The sequence below is a fragment of the Filicampus tigris genome, chromosome 8, assembly GCF_054856515.1.
Source record: "Filicampus tigris isolate MCC_2025a chromosome 8, RoL_Ftig_1.0, whole genome shotgun sequence".
Lineage (NCBI taxonomy): Eukaryota > Metazoa > Chordata > Actinopteri > Syngnathiformes > Syngnathidae > Filicampus > Filicampus tigris.
In genome coordinates this window covers 24,612,108-24,629,947 of record NC_141224.1, presented here as the reverse complement: position 1 = coordinate 24,629,947, position 17,840 = coordinate 24,612,108, and the positions used below count along the sequence as shown (strand labels likewise).

The 17,840-nt window shown below is 39.9% G+C and overlaps 1 protein-coding gene across 4 annotated transcripts; it reads right to left on the bottom strand.

Annotated features, from left to right (window-relative positions):
* Window positions 1-338: 338 nt before the first annotated feature.
* ulk4 (unc-51 like kinase 4) lies at window positions 339-12,725 on the bottom strand. 4 transcript variants are annotated; one of them, XM_086039159.1, is made up of 9 exons: window positions 12,605-12,725; window positions 6,364-6,501; window positions 5,142-5,241; window positions 4,789-4,928; window positions 4,502-4,670; window positions 4,012-4,113; window positions 841-924; window positions 634-706; window positions 339-539 (listed from the first exon to the last, which is right to left on the bottom strand). In XM_086039159.1, the coding sequence occupies exons 2-9, from the start codon at window positions 6,499-6,501 to the stop codon at window positions 482-484; spliced, it is 864 nt and encodes a 287-aa protein (XP_085895285.1). In that variant the 5' UTR covers window positions 12,605-12,725; the 3' UTR covers window positions 339-481. The 4 variants fall into 4 exon arrangements, with proteins under 4 accessions (XP_085895285.1, XP_085895284.1, XP_085895283.1 ...); XM_086039158.1 differs by having other exon boundaries at window positions 12,533-12,634; XM_086039157.1 differs by lacking the exon at window positions 12,605-12,725 and adding an exon at window positions 6,919-7,859.
* Between the last annotated feature and the right edge of the window lie 5,115 nt (window positions 12,726-17,840).

Below are 17,840 nucleotides of genomic sequence, written 5' to 3'. Positions count from 1 at the left end.
CAAAATCTGTTCTGGAACCGGGAACTCAGTTTCCTATCTCTTAGTAGTATAAACTCAGACTTCAGGATTAGAGTCAGAATTTGACGACCTTACTTTGTGAAACGGACCACTGTTGGATGTTGATGTTCAGACTAAATGATCCTTCTGTAATGGATTGTGGAAGATGACTTGATCAGAATCTTGAGGAATGGACCCTGACAATCCTCCAGTACGGGCAAAGCCTCACCTACAACATTTTAAAGGAAGGTTCTGTTATGACCGCTGATAAATAGCGTCAGATATAGCTCTGGTGGCAATGTTTTGGGAAGATTATTTGAAAAATGAGGCAAGATTTCTCATCCTTTTAATGTACACCTTTATTTCCTTTCACTGTGTACAAGAGGTAAAATTATGTTCATCTTTAAAAAAAAAGCAGCAGCACACATTGACCACATTGATTAAATAAATATCAAGACGTCGGTCCTCTTGTTCTTGATCATCTTTATTTGTTGTCTTTCAGCTTCCAGAAGCAGTGGTTCAGTAACTCTGGCAAGTCCATTCTTAAGAACAACAAAAAGCATATAAATTACCTAAGATTGAAATCAAATCTACAAAAGAGGATTCATTGCATTTGAATCATATTTGTGTTTCAACCTCTTATCAGGGCTTTTGTTGAGTAAACGTTTCAGAAGAATTTGGAAATCCTGACTTGGAGTTGTTGGAGATACTGTGTCAAAGAGGGGTCAACATCAGTAATATGACTAAAAGACACTAATGGTTCAATCATATAAAGTAAAAAAAAATACTGATCCTTAACATGTGACACTGTAACACTGTCTCTGTTGGTGTTAGTGTATGAACCTTTCTGTGTCAGAGATGATGGTTCCTGATGCAAAATAATTTCCTTTAGTTCACTGTAGCAACTAGAGAAGAATGGTGGTCTACCTAGAAATCCAAATATATTTCATTTAAACACAAATTTTCATGACAACTGTCCTACCTAGAAATCCAAATATATTTCATTCAAACACAAATTTTCATGACAACCATATACTGTACTGTGAAAAGGTAACTATACATTACAGTGTAGGTGCTAGGTAGGCTCTTCTTAGGGGCATATTCTCCCGTTCGCGCTTAAGTACGGCAATTCTCCCGTCTAGGCCTATGACACACCTACCTGCGAAACCGGTGAAAACTCACGCAGCCACCGAGAGGTGTTGAAATCAGGATACCTGCAAATCCTGGATTATGAAGTTTTCCTGAGACATGTGAATCAGGTGAATCAGAGGACTGTGCTCATGACTGAATGAATATTGGGAGCTTCTTCGATTCGTTGAAAAGTGAGTGAGCCGGCTGTTGTTTAGGCATTGCCTGGCAATGCTTCCCGCCAGACATGTGAGCACTGCGCTTCAATGGATTTCATGACAGGCATATAAAAAGTAAAATTAAAACAAATGATTCAAAATGTAGCTCCCCATTGCCATAATTTAGAATGCAGTTGTTATGAGCTGCACCCTCCAGACAAACTCCAAGCCATCAGCAGGGCTGATGGGCTATGTTCGAAAAGGGCTGAGGGGCTGTTTGCGTGAGTTGAATCACCCTAGTTCAAACAAGGCATTCTGATTAATATTGTGTTTATGGAATATGAGTTAAGTTGTAAAATCTATCCATTTTTCACCATCTCAAGGGTCGGACATTTTATTACTTCTGTCGACTGAAAATGACGTCACAGATGTGCTGAGGGCTCAAATAATGACCAATCATGGCTCAGTTTCAGGATACAGGTGAGCTGTGATTGGTCGTTACATGAGCCCTGAACAACTGTGATATCATTTTCAGTTGAAAGACGTGACAAAATGGCCGCCCCAAGTGATGACTAAAAACAGGTGGATTAACTCTTATTCCACAAACGCAATATTGATCAGAATGCCTTGTTTCAACTAGTGGGCTTGCATGGAGCATATTCTTAAAAAATAATATGTTTGGGTTGACTTTGCTTGAATAAAGTATTTGCATAAGAAAATCAATCCTCTTATTCACGTTAAGGGTATTAAAATTCAAGAAAATAATGGGACAGGAAAAAAAATCAATCAATAAAATATGCGATTAACTACGAGTTAACTATGATGCAATTAACTACGATTAAACATTTTAATCGCATGACAGCACTAATTTTAACAAATAGAATAGCCAACAATTCAAAAGGTTAACAAACTATTCTTTTTGTGAACCAATAGTGCATTTTCTAATCACTTCCAAAAGAAAAAAAAATATATTTTGGGATTATATTATAGTATTGCACAGCTATAACAAACAACTACACTTAACCAAATTATGCACATAAATAATGCGCATGTAGCGCACTCTTGCGCCGACAATACTTGTTCAGATCAAAATAGTATTTAAAAAGTAATATAGTATTTAAAAAGTAGTAAATGAAGTTCAAAAATGTACAAAACATGAGAGCTCCGGCCGTTGGCGTCACGCATCCCACAATGCCCTGCGCCAAATGCAAACACGGCCATTTTGGCAGGTTAGAATAAGTGTCGCTAATTTTAGGAAACGCCACACCCCGGTGTCACAAGAGGGGGGAAAAAAGGGGCAAGTATTCTACAGGCTACCAAAAGAAGAAACAATTTAGTGGTAGCGCTGGCATTCAAGCGAACAGCTCCTCTGGCCCGCGGGCCGCTCTCCAGTCCCAGGTTATCTGTGAACGTGCACGCACCAGCCCCATCACTTCCCATCCGGTGCGGCCTAAAGTGAGGCCGAGATGCCTTGTGTCAGCATCCCCTCCTTGCTCGTCCGCGCCGACGGAGGCGGGATTCCCTTGGGCCTGTGATGGGCATTACGCCGAACGCCGCGTTTCTCACGCCCCCCGAGCGAGGCTGGCCAGTCACAGCCAGCCTCAGCTCCGCTCCAGTAGCAGCCACCATGGAGGGAACCGTGAGGGTGGCCGCCCGCTCTGTTCCCCCGCCCGCCTACAAGCCCAGCCCTGACTCCGAGGCTAACTGGTTGTTCGTGCCAATATGCTTATCTCAGACATTAAAGCCACGCAATTCTAGGTACACCATTCATGTAAAAATAAGAACAATTTAAAAAAATTGATACTTTTTTTAAATAGATTATACTGTTTTTCTCATGACAGAGACGGATTGCACATATATAATAGGTATGCATGTAAAAATTACATCAGTACTAAAATTCACCACCCTAAAAGACTAGTGGTCTAAGGGATTTTGGGGATTTGATTTAAGACAAATTGCCCCCTTTTGGAGTTTATGAATTCAAATCTAATATACAATGGCCTACGAACAATTAACCTTATGAAAAACCTCTCGGAACGCATTGTGTTTGCGTATTTGGTCACTTATTAAAGAAAGCAGACATGACAGAAACTGCACATAAGCTGCTCATTTCCTCATTTTCTTTTAAGTCAGCCATGGAAAGGCTCATCGTTTTGTTATGTTGTCAGAGGTTGAAGTGGTTTTCAGATGTTGAAATGGGCCTAAGTAGAGATATCCACATACATTCCGGCCCGTTGGCCCCTAATATTTTGACATTATTAGCGGCGTAATTACAATGACTTTGAATGGACAAACTGATTGCGCTCCCTCGCGTGAACTGCCACCAAGACATATGATAGGAGGGGAGGTGGGCGTGGCCATATTCCTCATTTCTTGTGGACAGTTTTAAGGTCATTGGTTCTGTATTGATTTCACCAAAACAAATTGGTAAAATAGAAAATGCAAGCTAATATCATGTTCCTGATGAAAAAAATATCTATAAATGGAACTTGTTATTGAAAAATGGACCATCCCTGGATCATACCTTTAAGTTTCTGGGAGAATACGTGCACGGGGATGCCCTCATTTAAATGTCGCTCCACCCAGAATGCGTACATTTAATGACGGTGCGTAACTGACACAATAAAGTTGATGGAAGAATCTGCACAGCCCAAAATGAGTGTAACAGCGCACCTTTTCTGACTTAAGCACATGGGAAAATATGCCCCTTAATCAATAGGTAGCATACCAGTGTACATGTAGTGGAGAACACAGCCAAGAGCCCAGAGATCAGAGTGTGCAGTAGTTTCTAATCCCTGGAAAATCTCTGGGGCCATGTAAATTGGTGAGCCTGAACAGGCAGACAACAGAGACACAACAGAAATACAATAGTAAGTAGGCTACACACTTTCATCAAAAAGAGAAAAATGAAATGAAATGGAGTAATATCCAGATCATGTATCAAAATTTGTGTTCTAGCCCTGGCATGGTATCTCTCCATTCATTTCTAAGACAAGGATAGCAGAAAGATGGAACGTATCCCTGCTGACTTTGGCTAAAAAGCAGACTACGCCATGGGCCTGGACTGGTCACCATTCAATCACAGAACACATGTAGAGACAGACAGTGGTAACTAAAAAAAAACTGCCTGAACGGAAGGCAGTGTGAACTACATTATCAAGGACATTTTTCAGTCACTAATCTGCAATTCATACAGAGTCAACATACTGACTACTTACCTTGAAACCTTTTCTTGATGTTAATACCTTGATGCCTTGTGTCATATTTTCTTTTCCCTGTTTCTTCATATATACAACACAATGAAAAGAAATCTTCAAGCGTGTCTGTCTCTGTCTTGGAATAACAGAAATTCCCCAATTTTAACATGCCACTACTATCCAGCAGGATCTATAGGAGGAGAAATAATTATGATACAGTAATCTTAAATCATATGATAAATGAAAAAATAGGAGTGTTATGATTATGATGTAGTTGGTGCTTCATACATATGGTGACATGTACTAACCTTAGCAGGTGTCAAGTCAGAGAAAATGATTCCTAACTTGTGGATGTGTTCCAGTCCTTTGACCAAGTCCCATCCGAACTTCCTCACAATATCTTCTGGCAGACATCCATCTCGAATAATCACAGACTCCAAGGTACCACCTGGCACATTCAAGATGAAGTTGATAGTTGATGTAAAAGCCAGAAATTAATGGATGACCAATGATGGTAAATAGATAAGAGTAAATTGCAATTCAACTGTACAAGATTGATGTAAGCAATTTTGTGCCAACATAAGTTCCAAAGAACAATTCCATGCAAAATTTGAAATACTGTGATTGATATTAACCATTTCTTGTGAGAACCGCAACTGACCTGTGCAGAGCTCCACCACTAGCCACAAGTGTTTTCTGGTCTCGTACCATTCATAAAAGCGGACAATGTTTGGATGATCCAGATCTTGGCATAGACGGACCTATAAGGCAAAGACAAGACAATGGTGTGTGCATACAATACTCTTAAAGACCATGCATGTTATGGATTTGTGCTCTTAATACAATTCTGGGAAACATGGTAGCCACTGAAATTGTACAGTGAATATAAAAGGTCTACACACCCCTGTTCAAAAGCCAGATTTTTGTCATAAAACAATGAGACCAAAACAAATCGTTTGTTTCGCAAACGTTTTCTCAAAACAAAACTTTTTCCACCAGATGTAACCAATTAACATGTGAAACCCATCTCTCCATTGATACAGTACATTCGCTGTACTGCTTATGCACCCCAACTCAATTGAAAAAACGTTTTGGAAGAGGGCAACTAAAAATAACTGAGGCAATGCGGTTGCACAAGTGTGCACTTTTAAAACTGGGATTAACCAATCACATTCAAACTCATGTTCAATGAGAGTTCGCACATGCCACAAGACACCACCAGTGCCCATGATTAACCCCAAATAAAGCTCAGATGTTCTACAAGACATTTGCTGATATATTTGCTTTCTAGCAAAAACCTGGAGGTTTTGTGCTAACACTGACTGGTCTCATTGTAATTGTTCAAATATTTCCCCTCCATCTTGCCTAAGGCAAAAGTTCCAGCTGGAGTAAAAACTGCCGCCACCATGCATCACAGTCGGTAAGGTGTTCTTGTGTTGGAGCCAAACATAGCTTTTGGAATCATGGTCAAAAAAATTCAACCATATATTTCTTTGGACCATAACACGTTGGAGCTGGAGCTGTAAGATGTGACTCAAAAAATGTCAGGAAAAGCCTATTACAACGGCGGACCTTTATTTGGGGTTAATCAGAGGCACTTTGAATTGTGGTTGGTCTGTGTTGATAGTCATTGAAAATGAGTATGATTGGTTAATTCTGAACAAATCTATATCATCATGTTGAAAAGTGGAAAAAGTTTCAAATTATGTTATCTTGGTCTTACTTTTTCATACAACAAGAGCCTGGCAATTGAACAGTGGTATGTCAACCTTTTGTCTCCACATCGTACCGTAGATAACAGACATGAACACTTTCATTAGGAGCTATTTGAGATAATGTGATAAAAATAATAAATATATAATTACATAAAAAGAGCAACCTACATGGTTGGTAATTTCTGGCCTTTTGGTTTTGTCACTGCATTTGAGGGCTACATAGTTCAGAGTGCCCATCCTCCGTCCTTTATAGACAACAGACATGGCGTCTCTTCCCAGCTCCTCATACAGGTTGATGTTCTCCATCTGCGGTGAGAAAAGAGATGAGGGAAGACAAGGATAGTTCTAATACAAAGACCTTTTGTTCAAAATACATCAAGAAGTAGGATCAATGAGACAGGCAAACACAGACTCAAACGAACTTGGAAATACATAGTTGATATACAGAATTCTACAGTAGAATATCTCAAAATGACATTTTATTTGTCATTATGCATTGATCAAATCAGTTGTACATTAAATAGTAGTTTGACATCTTCAAATGCCTGATGCCCATAATGCGACATACATATGCCCCAAAAGGTGCGAATATAGGCCTCAAAGTCAAAGGTCATAGAAAAACTATGAGTTTGTCAGGAAATCTTGAAAGATCTCAGCTCAATGTGCATCTGAAGGATAAACTCTACAAGCATGTTTTGGGATGAGGAAAAGTATGATCATAACCATGAAAACAATGGATGTAATCATTCCTCTGAGTTTTGATGTCTTCTACCTGGGCCATGTTACTATTCTGGAAGAAAGGAGAGAAATTCAGTTACTGCAAACACTCCTGGTAGTAAGTAAGAAGTCAATTACAAGGCGATGGATGAGTCCAATTCAGTCCACATTCGACGATTGGTTTGGGATTATATTGGAGCTATTTAGAATGGAGAAGCTGATTTATCAAGTTAGACTTCAGAAGGACAAATTCTACCAATTTTGGGGCAGGTGGATAACTTTCATTTCTCCCAAGAGGTCTGACTTTACTTGATCTCAAAGACTGCTTTCCTTTCCAAACTCTGCTATATCTTAAATGTATTTTTTATCTTTTGTTTTCTATTTTTGCTTATGGGATAGCAGTGACTGACAGCATCCCCCCATGCCATGCCCTCAGGTTCTTAGTTCTACATACTCTTGTTTTGAACTTGAAAATGTGTCTGAGTTTTTATTGAGCAAATCTGGATTGTTATAAATGACTTCATTCCAATGGTGAGTTAGTATAGCTGTATTTGCTCAAAGAGAATGGACAATATTAGGGACGAGTAAACTCTGACTCTTGGTCCGAACGTTTTCGCTGTGGGTACACGATTTATGATTAAATGGGAATGTTAATCAATAAATTTAAAAAAAAAGAAAGGTGTTATGTTCTGTTTCTTGGCATGTAAATATGTTACTCGTAAGTTGGAAAAATTACAAATAATGATAGAATAATAGGGATGTCACAATATCTGCAATATTGTGATATCGCGATATTAAAATTGCCACGATATTGCGTTGTCTCATGTCACAATATTAATAGCAGCAAACCTGTTTAAAAGCCCAAGTTGTTTTCCCATTTGTGCAGTTCCAGTACCCTCTGGTGGTTAGTTTATTACTGCAGTTTAAGGGGATGCATGACTGACCAATCTTATTTGTTTGTGAATGTTATGTACATGTGGGGCCCATGGTAGTTGTTGTTGAACAATGTTGGGTACATAAATTGATGACACCCATGCTCCTCACCCATGTATATAATACCCAACATTGTCCAACAACTACCATGGGCCCCACATACACAAACAAAATATTGTGATGTTTTTTAAAAAACTATATCGCAAGCTTTTTGTATACCGCCAACCTCCACAATATCGGGATGATTATTATATCGTGAGCTTCGTATTGTGATATTATCTTCAGGGCTGGAGACAAGATTCGGCCAGATGCCATCAAGTCTGCTCCAGCCTCACTTCAAAACAATGGAATCACCAGGGGACGCCTGCCATTTGACTTAACAAGGACATGCTAGGACTCAGGAAAACCCAAAATCCTGATAAGGAGCCACTTGTCGTCACCTGAAAACCTCTCCAGACAACGGATGTGGATTCGAACAGCCTTAAAACAGACTTTGGAGCCTCCTCAGCAGGGGGCCAACCCGACGATCATTGACAATGCTGGATGAAGACCGACCCCAAGAGGTCGACATGGGAACTGCAGAATTAAACTTCCTATGCTTTTGATCAATCAAAATTACCTTGAGATGAAACATATTTGAATGTATGTTTGTCTATTGCTTACTTGGTGTATCCTGCTAACTTTGCATTGAGGAATCTGCTTCGCTATGGTAACAATCATTTTTCTGGTCTAGATCTTGGGTTAAACTCATATCTTTGACTCCTAAACTTTAGACGCATTCAGAATGAGATGTTTCCAGTTGAAGCATGACAGGTGATGCCAGTTATGAATTGTGAAATGCACAGAGCTGGGGGCCCCGATAAGCCCCCCCCCCCCCAAAAAAAAAAAAAACGTCCGTGATTGACTTTGCCACGGGAGAGATGCTAAAGGCAGAGGCTTTTCAAAGATCATTAGCTGGCTAATTGACAATTCGAACCCGCTGTGGACACGCTTCAAATACGCCAGTAGTACTTACCCAACTGCGTGTGCTTACTTGCATTTCGAGCCCCGGGGTTGGCTTTGTCGTATTGTATGTATAATTATTTGGGTCCTAAAGACGGCCAGAAGTCGCAATCAACAAGTTACTTATTTTCCACACTTCCCCTCCTTCACACTTCCCGGCCTTCAAAATAAAAGCATACCAGCAAACCACTATACACTATGTATTTCCGGAAGTAGGGAAGACGAGACAGATGAAGTGCATGAACTCCACCTTAATGTGCCTGCGCGCAGCTTGACTATACTCGTGGACACAAGTTGTTTTGAAACAGTTACGTTCTAAGTCGGGGGGTGTCGCTTCAAAAAGACAGTGACAACAATGGATATCGTGCCTGCTACAACCATAAAGGGACCGAGATGACTAGACGATGCATTTAATTTTATTGCGAAAACGATTTGGAAGGTGGTGGCTCAGGGGGAACGTGGGTGAGTAGCTTCTTTTTACACATACGCCGCTCACAAACTAGTTTGCTTTGCAGCAGCAACGAGCTGCGTGGTGCATTTTCTCCTACGTGTGGGAAACTGTATGTCATCGCAATATGTGACATAATGGACTGATCAGAGCAGCAATAATTCCTGATGTGTGCATGGCATGTGTTGCAGACCTGTCGCCAACAGCACAATGCGTCGGTTGCGTAAATCAATGCGGCAGTTGTCGCTCGTGCCGACGCGGGAGTAGAAAGAAGCCTAAAAAGAAGCCTTTCAGGTTGAGATGAAATTTGGCCACCTCGCGAGCACGTCACACGCATGAGGGCCGATTAGTGGGCCGGACTAAAATGCCATGCTTAGTCCAGCCCTTTTTTAAAATTTGTCAGCTACTACCCCCCGCCCCAAAAATGGGCGTCCGACCGGTCCAGCCCAGGGACGGACTGCCCAGCTCTAGAAATGCACAAAGGGTTTAAACAGGACAATTTAATAGACTCAAATCTAACTTTATTGTCATGAATTGAGGCTCACCTGAAACCTGAGCTGGAAGGTGGGTGGACACCTCACCCCTCCCCCTTTTTTTAAGGAGATAAAAAGGCCTGGCCTTTGTCTCTCTCTCTCTCTCTCTCTCTCTCTCTCCAGAAAAACCCTCAACTTTGCTCTCCCTCAACTTGACGCCCTCTCAAAAAAAAATCTCTTCAAGAATTGCCTCTTCAAAAATCTCTCTCTCTCCAAAGCTCTCCCCCAAAGAAACTTCTCAAACTCCTTTTTTCACTTCGCTACTTTTGGACCTTTTGGCTGCATTTTTGATGGTGCGTCCACGCACCCGGAAATCAACTGCGGTTTATCTAAAAAGCTAAATTGGACCACTCCGAACCTTGTCACCACACAAGTGGCAGATGCGCTGGACTCTGGCCCTTGGGCAGCAACCGCTGAAGCAACATGCCGGTTCTGTCTCGTTCGGACCCCCGACCCCGCGCTGCGGCCGGTCGGGTCATCTGAGAACCCAAAAAAGCTTGGTCCCGCTCCCAGCACCCTCTCCCCCCTTCTTTTTCCCTCCATTTTTATTTTTAAAAATTTTTTTTCCATCTTCAAATGAGTGAAGGTTCTTCCCCTCTTTGCCCATCAGGTGAGCTTCACCAAATGTAAGTGACTACTGTGTGACTCATCGAGGCTTTTCCCAGTGGGTGCATACAAATTTATAGTGAACGCGAGCAAACTTTGTGCTTTTCATAAAGTCCGCCGACTTGACTATAGTCGTCCTTACGCTCACCTATCAGATGAAGGATCTGAATCTATAAGCCAACAGGTTAACCAAAAACCAAATTGGGAATTACACATCGAATAATCAGTTCAAAGTCAGCGTAGCCAGGGAGGAGACCAACCCACATTATGTTTAGATTTTGAAGACAGTATAAATGTGAGGGCTGTATGTTAGACCGCGCCCCTTTTCTGCCCTCGCCCGGGTGAGGGCATTCGCGAGGATGGAAAAGCTGCCTAGATCTGCTTATTGTATGATTCCTGAACTTCCGAGATGGTAAAGAAAACTGACGAGAAAATACAATCGATTTGTGTGAGTCTTTATTATAATTATTATTTACATATTGGATGCCTTCTTGAAAGATAAAACAAACACGCAGTGAGTTGTTTTTGTGAATTGATAATTGGGCTTGCGCCCTGGTGACCCTATAGCAACCAACAACTCCACCACAGACGTCCACTTTTTCCTTTCCTCCCAGTTAATTTCGAGATTTGTTTTCTTATTTTTTTCCTTCATTTATTTACGCTTGCTATATCGTAGTGTTTTCTTGTATGTTAGAATAGTTAATAAACATTGTCCATATACAGAAGTCAAGCGTGAATTGTGTGTGTTTGGGTCAAGGTATTAACCTCTATTTTATTCCAAGATCTCACAACTTATTTTACTATAGCACCTTCACATTTTATGACTGATTTAATTAGGTTTTTCGTCAAATTCCCCTCTAAATAACATAAAACTTTGATGTGGTGCCTCTAGAGGCGGGCAGTAGTAATGCAGGCATTGCTCCCGGCCGCTACAAACTATTGACACTCTTACGAGTGCCCCCCATTTTCACGACACTCTTCTAGTTTCGACAGTTTCATGTGAACGACACATTAAAATAAATAAATAAAATTTTACAAGTGTGCGTGAAGAGGAGACACCTTAAAGCTTCTATTGTGGAGGAATTATTCTTTTAAAATAAAAATGTGTAAATACTAGTGTCCTTTTGATGTTCCTCTTCACAAGTACTCGCTATAATAGAGATGCACACATGTCCAACATATTTACCTAATATTGAAAACCTTTTTTTAACACAACATTGACTAGTTAAATCAACATAGTCTTCTTTTAAACCACAAAACAACAAATTGTCTCCGAAGCGAGGGTTTTACAACTATATTTGGTGCCGGGCAAGATCCCCTAGGGCTTAAGTTGATAAAAATTACAATTTTCAACAGTTTCGAGTGTCGAATTTTGGCGGGTCGCCCGAAAAATGTGACCGAGAAAGGTGTGCTTTCGGCGGATAGCCAAGGCGGAGGAGTCGGAAACTACGGTAGGAGCTCTGCACTTTGGATCACGGCTACCAAATCCAAATCAAAGGTTGTAGATGCATATTTACACATGTATCTAGCATAAAAAGACGCCCCGAAGCCGAAAATGACATTAATTTCAGTGTACACGTAGCTATCAAGAAAAGCACAAAAACAGGGCAGGGGACATTACTTCGCCCATATGGATGGCTGGATGAGTGGATGGAGGGGGATCCAAGTCAGAGGGGCATGGTAAGCAAATTATATAGCGATATCCAAAAGCTTGCATCCCCATCGCTGGCTCGTATCAGGGGATCCCGGTGTAACGACATTGAAATCCTTGATAATCTTTGGCATCTGGCAATTAAGAGAATACACTTGTCATCTTTCTGTATCAGACAAGGGTTACTTCAATTTAAGGTTTTCCATCGATTACATTTATCTAGAAGCAGACATGCTGAGATTTACCCAGATGTCGACCCAACTTGCGCCAGGTGTCATCATGCCCCAGCCACTCTCGGTCATATGAAAGCACGATAGGCAACAAATCTAAACCGATCAAACTAAAACTCAGAAATACACTGGTAACTGAGCGTGACTTCTTATATTCTGCATCTGTGTCAAACAAAACCTCAAAATGGTGTGTGTCCATCATGAAGCGAGGACCTACCTGTATGCAGTTTAAAAAAATAATAATAATCCACACAACTTCAATGTGACAGAGAGAAAGAGAGTGTTGTACCTTTCAGCCACGGATAGTCTTAATATGGACAAATGTTAATGCAAGCGCCTACGCCTTTGATATGACATCACAATCAATATAGCTACAATCACATTGAAGATATGTTATGCATGTTCTTGCCTGTACACATTTATTTTGAGCAGTAGTAGTGGCAAGCAGGGCTGGAGTGGGCCTAATTTTCAGGCCTTGAATTGTAGGGCTCACTCTGGCCCACTTAATTTTACAATGTTTTAATGAAGATGTACGATTTTGCCTTTATTAGTGTGTCAATTTAAAATAGCTTACCATTGCCTCCAACGATATTCATATTGTATGCGATCAAAAATCAAAATTACAATTGAATGTGCTTACAACATCACAGTGTTGAACAAGTATGAGAAGATAAATAGCTAAAATGAGCAAAATGACAAGAAGGGAGCAATAGGCATATTGAACATAACACTTAGCAGGGCAGAATTGTCAAACTTTGCGAAAACAGCAAGTATATATAGAGTATATATATATATAAAAGAGAATATAAGATCCTACTCTCGTCAAATTTTTGACAGGTGTGACGACACAGGAAGTCCAGCCGTAACCACGCCTATTTTATGATGTCACGTCCGCTTTAGGTCCCACCCCCGAAGGTGTCATTTTGTAGTCCAAATTAACCATGATATCATTTTGTAGTCCGAAAATTCTGCCCCTGACCACGCCCTTTCCATGACCTCATTTTTGGGCGGCCATTTTACATTGCCATGCATAATTTTCGGTCAGTCATTTTACGTTGCCATGCACCGTTTCCGGTCGGCCATTTTGCGTTGCCATACGTCACGGCTACCGCCATGTTTGTAGGCATACCCAAATATAGGCATGCTTCTGCCTCAGCGGAGATCACGAAGAACATGCCCGGGCATGTTTTGCACGGTGATGTCACCCCAGGTATTTGTCCAGACATGTCCCGGATGCCGCCATGTTTGTAGGCCTTTCCCAGGCCTGTTCAGACATGTTTGGATGGCCGCCATGTTTGTAGGCTTTTCCGGCATGCCCAAATAAAGATATGGATGACATCATGCTTCTGCCTCGTTCAAAGTAACGGAGGAACTGTTCTTTAGGCCCTGTAACATGAACCTCATTGTATCACCACGGGTATTTGTTCAGGCATGTCTTTTAAGACCCCCTCCCCTCATCTAAGGGGGCGCTAACATAAGCGCGGGTTTAAACAGAAAGTAAAACAGATCTTCATGACGGCATCATGATTGAGGGAACATATATATCTATTCATAAAGGCTGTGGATCAAACACTCATCAAAAATCAAGGATTTATTTGGAAAGAAGACAACACCTGCCCACTGAATCATTGACTCAAACCTGGTCTTCATCCACCCCTGCTGCTGGAATATGGGGTTACACAGTTGACTATGAAACAGCAGAAATACAGATGTACACTATTGTGTACGCTTGGCTCTGTTTTTATTCAACTGTTTGTTTAATTGACAATCATCAGGTTAGTTTACAATTAAGGCGACACAGGTTTGGAAAGTTAAGAGTCCTCAGAAAAAGGTATTTTTTCTCATTCTTTGTTTCATCAGAACAACATAGACCCTCCTTTTCCAAGTCTCTCCCTAACCCCTAAAAAAAAAAAAAAACAGCAGGCATCGAACCAGAGGTTCAGACCTTCTTGTATGTGCGTGCGCGGGCATGTGTATGGGTGTGTGCATGAGTGTGGGTGTGTGTGTATGCGTGTTTGCGTGCGTGCTACACAACAATATGCATCGCAAAAATGTGTTACTGTTGAAGCGTACCCCCTCTGCTTCCTGATCATTCCAATACGGAGCTGACCTCCCAACCAGTCGCCATTCCAAATAACCCCATGACCTTTCAAGTCATAAAAAACGAAGGTGTCAACGGATGACTCTGAATTAAAGTTTCTCATACAACGTTTCCCATACATTCACCAGGTTAATATACAATTAAGCCATCACAGGTTAGGAAAAGTTTTAGATGGTTTCAGAAAAAGGCCTCTATTTTAATTCTTATGCCTTCTTTCAACAAACTGTTCTATCTCTATCTATGTATTTTTTATATACAATACTTTGGTATGATGTTTTTACAAACATCCATGTTCTCCAAGTTAGATCGTCTGCACATAGCACGTATTGTAACTAGATGACGTGTTAATGTTCGACCAGGTTCTTCAATGGGAGTGATTTCAATCCATGTAGATTTAGTAAATACAGTACAGCTCAACCTCTGGTTAACAGCACAGCTAGCAACAAGCGCTGTGTGTGTGTGTGTGTGGGGGTGTGTTTGTGTGGGGATGTGGGGGTGTGTGTACGTGTGTGTGTGGGGGTGGGTGTGTGTGTGTGTGCGTGGGGGTGTGTGCGTGTCTGTGTGTGTGTGTACGCAGCCCTCCCTTCGGGGGATGTATGTGTGTGTGCTCTGCAGAAATGCGTGTGCGATTGTATACGTGTGTGAGAATGGCAGATGGGTGAGTCAAACAGAGGAATGTAGCAACACGGTTGCTTACCGGCTATTTCTTGAGAGGCTTTGTGTATCAAAATGCGTGTCCATTTAGGATGGGTGAGAGGCAACTAGTCTAGAAAAATAAAGTCACTTTTGAAAAAATCTGAATGATTAATATGTATTCTGATTTTTTTTTTTTCAGAACAATACTGAGATATAACAAGTTCCCAACATATTAAGTAAGTGACAAACGGACTCTAAACACTAGTTTGTCTGTAAACAACGTGCAACGTAACTTGGTGTTTTTTTTTAACTTTAAAAAGGTCCCCCTCCTCTGTTGCGCGCCTAAGGAGAACGTACCCAAATGGTTATAATTAACATTTACTTGATGAATCCCTATCTTTATTAATATTGCATTTAATGGGTAGACTCATATTTAATCACCTACATAAAGATTTTTTTCAAATTGTTCAGTCTCAATGTTTAAAATCAGGACTTTATCATCAACATTTACCTGATGAATCCATGTCTTTATGAATAATGCAATTAATGTGTAGAATAATTATATAGACTCTGTATTTGATCAATATCTGCTATTGTTGCCCTTGATGTTTTCTTACATATCAAGTGTCTAAACATCGACCTGTTACCTGTTCAGTGGATACTTTTACTAGCATACATGTTTGTTTTATTATCCTGGTATTTAAAAAAAATCATTATGGAAGATTGATGTAAACTCATTTATCAAAGCAGGAGGTAAAACCTATACAATATACTGTTTTCTTGTTTCAGCCTAAAGCTCTGTCATATTTGTACATTCATGAAATACAAGTTCCTCACCAGTGAGTCAGTACTCGAGTAGACCTCCACATACTGGAGTGTTCAAGCTGGAGTATATTTTTTATAATGGATGATGCCACCATATGGCTGGTTGACTGCTTCTGGATATACATGTATCAAACAGTCAATCATACACTTGTTACAAGGAAGGTGTGTTAGTGAAATATACTAAAGAACAATGTGACGGGTGTGAAAATTATCACCCTAATCAGAGTCATCACTCGTGTCAGTCTGTGGAGGAGGAAGATTATTATTACGACACACACTTTAATTATGTGTTTTCATGTAAGAAAACATGAAGGTCAACAATAGCAGATATTGATCAAATACAGAGTCTATATAATTATTCTACACATTAATTGCATTATTAATAAAGACATGGATTCATCAAGGAAATGTTGATGATAAAGTCCTGATTTTAAACGTTGAGACTGAACAATTTGAATAAAACCTTTTATGTAAGTGATTAAATATGAGTCTAACCATTAAATGCAATATTAATAAAGATAGGGATTCATCAAGTAAATGTTAATTATAACCATTTGGGTTAAATTGCCCCTTTTAAAAAAATGTATTATTATATTATGTGTGTGTATATTATATTATATTATATTATATTATATTATATTATATTATATTATATTATAGACGCCCATTTTGTAGGCGATAACGTTTACCTGTCTTTCTGACTGAATCTTCCAGAGCTAGTACCAATTGCCACCTCTGCAGTATGCCTATATGTCTACATGGTTACAGAAATAGAAGGGAAACGGTTTTGTTTGATCCATGTCGACTACATGTGATGAAGGCAAATGTTTCTCTCACATCATTCACACTGTATGGATGAAACATTGCTCAGCACCATTCAAACAATACATAAATTACATCTACAACTAATCGGAGTCGTCCAACCCGGAAGTCACAATCGCCTATTGTGATAACACAACGTCGCCCTGAGCATAAAAGCTTAATTTGAAACTGTCAGGAGTACACTGTCTACGATACAAACAAACTTTAGCATGAAGTTAGATAAATTATTATTATTGTTATAATTATTATTCTTTTTCAAACTTTTATATTGCTTTACTTTTGAAAACATCAACAAAGGAAGTGGGAGTCATCACTTGGTCTTGACAGAAATTCGCTGTTTTGCTTTGTCCCATTTAACATTTTACGGCGGTGGGAGGCAGACTCGGAGCAGATTAAAGTTAATTTAAATTTAACTTAGGCAAAAGGAATTTAGTTGTTCGCGATGTATTGAACTACTCATGTATGTTTTTACTTAGAGAGGCTACTCAAATTGAAGTGAATGCGATATTAACGGATAATCTTGAAGGATTTCTCCGTACTTCATCCTCAATAGAATTGAACGCTGCCAAACTTCAGTTACCCAAAAAAGACAAAGGGGATTCAATACGTCGTTTTGTATCTGCGTTGTCTTCCAAACACGGTAAGAAGTCGCTTGTGTATCAATGAATGTTTGTCTTAATGGAGTTTGTTCATTGTTCGATGAAAGTTGAGCAGGTGCAAAATGCCACATTTGGTCTCTTTATTATTTACAGGGCCATAGCGGTTATGTCCAGGCCATTCACTGAGTTGAGTCGTTTTAATTGTATTTTTGTTGTTGTTTTTTTTTACAACTAAAAACAAAAACTATATTGTGACAGTTGTTAGATGACAAGAATTCTTATTTAGCCCCCGTGAAACCTTTCGAAACGCACTGTGTACAGTTTTCTGCAGCTGAACGATTACAGTTTCATTTTTCACATCGTCAGACAACATAATTGCATTGACAAATTACTTTAAACTAAACTTTACTTTAAAAATATGTATAACAATGATGTGCAAAGTCCATTTATTTTCATTTTAATGCAGCTAAATCCCATTTAAGTTTCAACACGAGTGCGATTGAATGATGTAGAAATATACCAAAATCATATATATTTTTTTT

What these genes read in the sequence shown, in the direction of transcription:
- ulk4 (XM_086039157.1), bottom strand. Translation starts at nt 6,942, where the DNA reads ATGATTACATCCATTGTTTTCATG. An exon ending in AGTGGTGGAGCTCTGCACAG is followed by an intron (nt 4,929 to 5,141) that starts GTCAGTTGCGGT and finishes TGAATGTGCCAG; the next exon opens with GTGGTACCTTGGAGTCTGTG. An exon ending in ATCATCTCTGACACAGAAAG is followed by an intron (nt 707 to 840) that starts GTTCATACACTA and finishes TCTTTGACACAG; the next exon opens with TATCTCCAACAACTCCAAGT.